At 41.9% G+C, this 8658-nt stretch overlaps 1 protein-coding gene across 1 annotated transcript; it reads right to left on the bottom strand.

The window, feature by feature from the left end:
- Window positions 1–3318: 3318 nt before the first annotated feature.
- tgif1 (TGFB-induced factor homeobox 1) lies at window positions 3319–8216 on the bottom strand. Its single transcript, XM_023419996.2, has 3 exons — window positions 7906–8216; window positions 5812–6041; window positions 3319–4980 (listed from the first exon to the last, which is right to left on the bottom strand). The coding sequence occupies exons 1-3, from the start codon at window positions 7919–7921 to the stop codon at window positions 4318–4320; spliced, it is 909 nt and encodes a 302-aa protein (XP_023275764.1). The 5' UTR covers window positions 7922–8216; the 3' UTR covers window positions 3319–4317.
- Window positions 8217–8658: the final 442 nt, after the last annotated feature.

Raw genomic sequence — 8658 nt, forward strand, 5'->3', positions numbered from 1 at the left:
TGTGTGCGTCTATGTGTGTTTTGATTCAGATGTTCATTTCAAGAAGTGCTTCCTATTTTTCTGGGGCTGGACGGTCCCAGTTGTAACTGATTATTAAGGTAGCAGTATCAACAACCTGTAAACACACCACCCATCTTGTTTCATTTGAAATTGAGCAAAACGTGTTTGTATAAAGGACATATAATAACATGACTTGCATGCTGACACAAGGTAACCGATACTTTTGTCTTTTTTTTTTTTTTTTAACAGGTTTAATCCTTTCTCATGTTGCATTCAAGCTCTTCGGTGTTACAGACTAAGCTAAAATACTGATATTTGGTACAATACTGGTAGTTGTACTCTATTTTATTATGTCATTTTTAGACAAGAGAGGTTTATTGACAGTATTGAGACTAATGGACTGAAAAGGGACTATTTTCTCCTCACTGTGTGTGCACTATCTCTGCCTCCAAATGAAGAAATTATTTGAAGGTCATACAAAAAAAATCCAATTTCTAATATTTTGTATTCATGTTTAATTTATTGATTAGAAGAACAATGACTGTTTATTGACATTGTGATTATTATTATGCACTGACAACAAGGCCCTTATACTGTGTTTATGTTTTATGTTTGTTTAGCATGACAGGCACCTTTTTTTGTCTTTTCTGTTTCAGTGATCAGCCTTAATTTCTAATATGATAGTTGAGCACAACAGCAGTCTCAGGGGAAGAAGTGTGTCTGTGTGTGTGCGTGTGTGTGACTGAGGGAGGGAGGGAGAGAGTGAGTGTGACTGACTTCATGTGACTGTATGCGACCCATGGCTTTGTCTCTCACTGTATATAACCCCAGTCACCAAGATAGGCCATGTTCTTAAATAAAGGAACTAGTGTCCATGCCATCTTTTGAATGATGTTCCTGTTGGACATCTCAGCCCTACTTACTTCAGTGAAACAAGGTATTTTCTGTCTGCTGCTTGACTATGGAGACAATCCTGAGCTGGTTTACCATCACATACTTGTTTAGATTACAGAATAGGGTGTGTTAGTCCAATTCTTTTTATTGATCTGACACTTTTGTGCCATTGGACAACAATAGGTAAAGCTATATTCCTGCTATTTGTCCCTATTGAACGCTACCTGAAGATTTCATTGAGAGGCGTTTGTTTGTGAAGGAACTCAAGTGATGAAGTAAACCGTACAGTATGATTTGTATTTCCTTTCGTTGGTCGATATAAATTTTAGGGAAGGTGCATAAAAGTAACAATAGTTCAAACTTAATGCCATTTTATGTAGATGAAGCTAATTTTAGATTTTTTTTACTTTGGAACTTGTATTTGAATTAAACTGTCTGTCAAATGATTGACTTCTTATTTATGTTTATTATATTAACATATCAATATAATACTCCTGGTATAGCAGGGAGTTAGAAACCAGAATGTTGGATTGTGGTAAATTGCTAAACTCAAAAGACACTCCAGCAATCCTGGCAATTCTGAAGCTTGTGATGTAGTTATATTAAGAGAAAAACATTCAAATAAACATTTGTACATAAATGAATGTTTCCCTATGTAAATGTAAGCTTAAAAAACCTGATCAAATAACATATTAAGCAGATATACATTTTGTAATTAATGTTATTACACTGTTGATGTTATGGCACGTGTATGAGCTCTTATCAGCATTAAAAAAATATCATTGCCATAATCTTGTTGTGTTCATTTCTTTCTTGTCTCCACATGTGTTTTCAATCGGAATGTAATTAAACAGATTACAAGGCCAGCATGGTGTGTTTTTAGGGCATTTCCCTTCCGCAGGGGCGGGTCCCCATAATTAGACAGCATTTCTGGCCTTGGCTTGGCCTCGACGCTCCTGTACGTGCAGCTTCTGGTGATTTGTCATTCACACATCAGTCGTGCTGAGGGGAGGCATGCTGACCTCAGTGGCCAGAGTTCAGGGGTGGGTGGGGGGTGAAAGAGGGGGTTGCAGAGGTAGGTTTCAGCTTTGTATAAGGCCTGGCCCTGGGTCCCTGGGTCAGTGTACCCTTCACATGGCCTACCATGGTGGGCCAAAACTGCCCACTGAGCGCCAGGAAGTCTGTTTAAACCCTTATTAGTGATTACATCCTCCTCATTGGACCCAACCTCCACCACCAGAGCTGTCACTTTTGACAGGCAACATCTGACAAAAGGTGGAAAACTCCAAATGCATTCTGAACATTTGTTGCAAGCCTGCAGGGGCAAGCCTGCAGGGGCAACCTGCAGGGGCAAGCCTTCTGGGGCAACGCTCCAGCCACAGACGATTGATATCACCTTTTTGATAAGCAACTGTCCTAACCTGTGGTAGAAGAAACATTCACGACCTTTCTCTTGGAGCCATACCACAATGTAGATATACTGCAGTAGAAGTAAAAGTTGCTTTACAAACATCACTCAATTAAAAATATGACAGCAAAATTTACTAAATATATCCGTGTTATACATTTAGTATTACACGTGCTTCATGTTCAAGTAGCATTTTATTGCTGTAGTTGGTCAAGAGGCAGCTGATGTTTTATATATATATATATATAGCTGTGAAATAAATGTACTGGAGTGAAATGTAAAATATTTTCCCCTGAAATGTATCAGAGTAGAAGTATAAGTGGCATGAAATGAAAATACTCAGTTACATTCCACCTCTGCTCCCATTTGTACACGTATTAATTGTTGGAAGTAATTTTAAATAAATAAAAAAAAAAAAAGATTTTATTCCTCTTAAATCAGAAAAATAGTTTGTTTTGAGCTATAGAGAACATGTAATAAATGAAAGGGTGGCTGCCTCAGCAAATACAGACAACAAATCCTATTGAGACCGATAGAGAAGCTTTAGGATTGTAGCAGGACCAGAAGGGAACAGCTGTCCGCCTAGCCTTGAACGAGGCAGCATACTCACTTGCAAGCTGCCTTACATTGACTCTATTGAGACACAGACACACATAAAACCCTGTTGGCAAGAAACTGTTGACGTCTGCTGTTTGCCCGTGTTAATTTATGCAGGATTATGCTAATTGGCAGGAGCTGTTGTAAACCTCTCTTACACACACAGGAATGTTTCTGAATGTCTAACGGTAGCCTGTGGAAAGACATGAACGCCAACCTATTTCTGTCCTCCTGTACTCGCGCCCTTTATTTACTGAACATTCTGACTCAATTCACTCTTCTGATCCTTACAGGATAAATCAGTAATCTTCAACAAAGTTTGATGGGATTCATGAAAATACAGTCTATGTAAATGCTTGTTAGATTTAAGTCATCTGAGTGATCCGCATGAGGGAAAATAAAAACGATTGATTCTTAGATGTAGAAAAACAAAACTTTATTTGAATCCCATGTGACCCCTATTTGCCACAAACATTGCACAGTATGAAAAGAAATCACATCATTGGGCATCATGTCACATTAACTATACACATGGTCCTATTATACATGAAAATGTTTTTTGGTGATTTCAAAAAATGCTGTCTTTGTCAGGTCGTAAAACAGCAAATGCAGAAAAGACATCTGTAGTGTTTAATTTTCCAGTCCACTGGCCGTCGTTATCGCTGAGTGATGGGATGAAGGCTCAGACTAAGAACCTGCTACATTGGTCATCTGAAATATCCCTTGGTGGGAGAAAGAGTAAAAAAAAAAAAAAAAAAAAAAAAAAAAAAAAAAAAAAAGCATAGAAGTTTTTTTCTTTTAAAATACCTAAAAGTAAAAGTAAATTACAAATCAAAACTATACTCATACTCATGAAAACACATAACATTTACTACAGTAGTGAATAAGTTTGTCATAGATGCCAAGAGCAAAGTATGTTTAAGACACTGAGATGACCTTCCTCTGCCTTTAGTGTGCAAACGAGGCAGACCAATTATGAACTGATCTTTGAAATGTAAAACAGTAAACGTGTGTGAATGCAACCAGTCTGTCTGACTGGTCTGTGAAGGAGGGCTGATTCTAGCTTTTGCTCCGTTCTCTAAAATGATATACAGTATAATGGAAAGACGTTAGACAGGCAGCATTTCTCTGATAACATTTTTGGTCCCTGTGTGCAAATAAGATACACATGTAGATACATAAGCATGTATATGAAATGAATAAACTTACAGCCAAGGCACCTCAATAGTTTTTTTTTTTCAATAAAAAAAACATCCTCATCAATTTGATTGGTATACCAAAAATAGAAATGATCAGGCTTTCATGTGGATTTGTTCTCTGTTGCGTGCAGACAAGTCACTGAACTCAGAGGAGTTCCATAGTTGAGACACAAAGTCAGTCTCTATTGCCTCCTTTTCTTCTTCTGTCACTTACTCCCTTTAGGAGACCAGCTGTTTGGCTTGCAGCTCCATCTCTGCAGCCCGTTTGAGGGCCACATCCACCAGGAGCTGAAAGCCGCTGAAGTCTTGTGTGAGGTCTGGAGGGGTGGGGGGAGGGGTGTTGAACAGCCCGCTGCGGGGGCTCAGGTTGCCCTCCATGCTGGTGCTGCCGAGGATGGTGGTAGTGGTGGGGAGCGGCTGGATGCCTGGCCCTTCTTCCTGGCACCTGAGCAGCGTCTGTGCAGACTGCAACAGCTCAGCTGCCCTGTCGCAGTTCATTCCTGGCACAGAAGGGTGGGAGGCTGTCGGGCTGGCCTGCATTGCTGCGGTGACAGTGGTGTGACAGATGACAGAGGGGCGGGTGGGAATGAGCCCTGGAGAGGGGGACGTGGAGGTCGGAGAGGGTATGGAGGGGGACACTGCCTTCCTCAGGACACCAGGCATGGCAGGTTCGAAGCTGGAGGGGTGGAGAACACGTTTGTCGTAGCTCTCCTCTGTACCGGCTGCAGGACTGCTGTGTTTCGGGGACTGGGAGCTGTCAGAGAAGCTGTCGCCAGCCTTGCTACCTTTCCGCGATATGGTAAACTGGTTGGGATCTTTGCCATCTTTCCTCAGCATCTCTGGGAGAAGTCGCCGCCGTGCATTAATGAACCAGTTGCACACCTGGAAAGGACAACAACAAAAATCTGTGCTGTGAGAAAGCTGCATCACATGGCTCACTTATGTTCTGCCTTGCAATTTAAAGGAAAATCTGCTGGTACACTTGTCCCCAGGTGCAGTTTGCACCTGTGTTTTCAATAGAGGGATCACGATGAAAGGGTAAACACCACCCATCACACGATGAGATTTCACACCACAGACAATGTACAGTATTTCACACCATTAACATTTCCTGTTTATCATTTCAGCAGTGCATAAATGAAAAACCAGACCTCTAAGATTTGTACTAATGATCACAGCTCAAACTATGAGAAGCTAAACATTAACTTTCATCCAAAAGCCTAGGTTGGACTTCTTAATCTTGTATTTAAAATTGTTTTCAATAGAAACTAATCTCTTTTGTCACAGCAGTAATCATGGTCATCTTTCTTCTTTTTTCCCTCAGTTCTCCAGGCTAGTCGTAACTGGCTCTGGGAGCCTTGTAGTTCCAACTATGTAAATGACTCTGCATTGTTCCCAGACAGCTGGGATGGAAAGGGGCTGGAGGGAGGGAAATTCCTGTTCGAGTGCCTCAGCCAAGCCCACAGCACACAGGGAGTGAGTTTACTCACGTTGTCTCATAGACTTTAATGTTGCAACATCAAGCTGGTTTGGATGACCTTCAATTCACTGTTTGTGTGTCATGTTTTGTTTGCCATCTAGACAGGAAATGACTCAGTCAAGCTGACACTTGCTTCCTCTTGACTTTTTACAGTGGTCTATTTACACTATAAGGATTTACTGCTAGTGAAGGCTTAAGTAATCTTATCGTTTCTGTCATATCTGCGTCCATACCTGCAGTGTGGAGAGCTGAGTCTGCTTGGACAGGAGGGCTTTCTCCTGTTCAGAGGGGTAAGCGTTGTAACGGTGCTCGTACAACCAGTCCCTGAGGATCTGAACTGACTCTTTGGGCAGATTCCCTCGCCGTTTCCTCTTCCCGTTGCTCCCCGTGCTGGACGACAGATCCAGGGGGGCGTCCACGCTGTCCTCATCATCCGTCTCACTCCCCGACAGCATCATCAAACCTGCGCAAGCAAGCACAAGTGAGAGAAAAAGAAAGCGTATGAGAACAGGACAAAGAAGAATATGTTATCGTCTTATGCCAGCCACCCTGCTGTCAGTCACCCAGGCACTCTGCCGCAGCCGTTTACCAAACGCAAGCTGTCTGGCAGGCAGCTGATGTGTCAGAAGCAAGCTGTCAAGTTCAGCCATGTGATTCATATAAGGAGCGAGAGAGGGAGGGAGTGAGGAGGAGGGGGAGGAGGAGGGAGCGAGGGAGGGTTGGAGGGGGCGACGTCACAAAGGCTGGTCTGATGCTGTGTCAGTTATAAAACCTGCCTAGACAAATACAAGCCAGGTCTGCTGCACAGACTGAGAGCACACCTTACATGCTTGGATAAGTAGAGTAGACCAGGCTGACCACAAGAACAATCACTGTATAAAGGGAGGTTTTGTTTTGAAGAACAGAAGCCGAGTGTTTACAAGGATTACAGAGTTGCTATCTTTTTTAATACAGCTTTTTCAGTCTAATCAAAGTCAATCTTGATCAAACAGGATTTGGGCCTTTGAAATTCTCTTAATGTCAAGACTGTTGCCCAGGGAAAATAACCCAGCTTATAAACTGTACTTTGATCAGATGTCTGTCTGCCATTAGTGTGTTTGCAGCTGATTACGATATTAAATGTCATAGACAGTATGGTTTAAGTGACACCACACATGGATATTTGAGCTTCCTCTGGAGAATAAAGAAACTGATTTTTACAGTTGCTTATGTGATGGTAGATCACTTTTTTTTCTTCACACATGAATACCAGCAGGGTATTATGCAGGCAGCCCAGGCGCCATTAAGATAATGCAGAAACAAAAATCTGGGAATATTTAATGCACAACCCTATGCAGTCTGCCCTGGGGCAAACTAGTGGGATAGGAATAAGAAAGTTCCCAAGTCTGAGCGGCCAACAGGATGAGGTAATTACGTAGGCTGGAGAGAGGAGAAGGGGGAGGGGAGACCTGTTGCAAATCAGCGTCTCCAGACTAAACAAAAGAATCCGGGGCTGCGTGGTTCTTTGTATGCAATTCAAAAGTTTCTACACGCAAACTGCGACTTCGCCATTAACTTCAGTCCCTCCGAAATATCACTGTTCAACAGAGTGGCCAGAAAAAGTGTTTTAACCCCATGAAGACACTGGTTTTGTAAGTTTATACAACTTGTAAGGCTTTTCTATTGTGTGTGTGCGCGCTGCACCACGAGGTCCATGAATGTAACAAGGCAACAGCAACTTCCCACAATGAGGTCAGGATGAACATTAGCCTACATTTGGATTTAGATACTCTTTAAAGGTGCGTACGGTGTTTCTGTCCGAGATAGACGGTTATGAAGATACAACATGTCGATTTTTAAAGCTTGCACGCTGTAAAAATGTAGCATTTCAAACTCTCCAACTCACAATAGTAGCCAAACTTTTACTTGTTTCGTCGCTTTTCGCAAACTTCAATACAAATGTAGCTTTCGTCACTTAAATTAGCTTCTTTTCAAACCCACTGGAAGCGTCGTTTGATTCAATTTGACGTTTTTATGTGAGCTTTAAAGTTAGCCTAATTACACCGTGACAAGAAAAACAACACATGGCTACACAGTCGTGTGTTATGGTGTCAAAACTTGAATAAAACCTATCATGAAAAACCACAAATGATAGTCAAAGCTAGCTATATCGACTTTTGACATCGCGCCAGCACATGGCAGAAAAAGCCCCCTGTCATGTCTGGAAAGGAAACAATAGACTGCATGGTTTGCATATGAGGGAAATCGCTCTAATGCTCGTTGTATACGTTGTCTCTGCTTACCCAAACTAATTTTGACATATTTTGTCTCAAAAGCATCCAACCTACCCTTTTTCGTCTTCATATCCGTCCGAAAATGCCCACTTTTTCCTCGTCAAGCGCAGAAGAAAATTGTCTTGTGTGTAAGTGCAGTGTTTTTCTTCTTTCCTCCAGATATCCCCAGTGTGTATCCGAATATTTGAAAAATCCTTATTCATCAAAACTCGTTTCTTTTCTCCTTTTTTGGTTTTATTTCTCTCTTCTGGTCGTCCTTGTTTGGAGTCTTGAGGGGGGGGGGGGTTACCTGAGATCTCTGCGTCCCTTCGACTCAAAGCCCTTTTCTCATTGACTGTGTTTGATCCTGAAACTGGGTGACAGCTATCTTTGACAGCTGCGTGACTCAACGCACAGAGATCCTCCCACCGTGGAGGGCAGAGGAAAAATCTCTGACATCAGCATGGCTTGTTCCACTGACATGGATCCAGTGTCGCTAAGCTTTATCCGCTGCAGACCCCTTTTTAACAAAAACCAAACAAACACCAACATTTGGTGGCTATATTAAATTATGCTCCGCAGGAAGGCGTAGATTTAGGCGGGCAGTCAGAATGACAACAACAACAGGCTGGTGTCGAGCACTGCGGACCTCGTGGTTATACATCCTCCACAAATAATAACCACAATGACAAATCATCATACATTATTGCTACCCGCAATACTTTTTTTTTTTGCTGATTGTGACTTATGGTGTGTCTGTGTGGTATTCAGAAATAAGTTCGGTTACCTTATCGCTCTTTGTTGTTCTATCTCCTTAGGTTTCACTTT

This window comes from Seriola lalandi, unplaced genomic scaffold, assembly GCF_002814215.2.
Source record: "Seriola lalandi dorsalis isolate HSWRI2012SDOR001 ecotype SW California unplaced genomic scaffold, Sedor1 jcf7180002054616, whole genome shotgun sequence".
NCBI classification, from domain to species: Eukaryota; Metazoa; Chordata; class Actinopteri; order Carangiformes; family Carangidae; genus Seriola; species Seriola lalandi.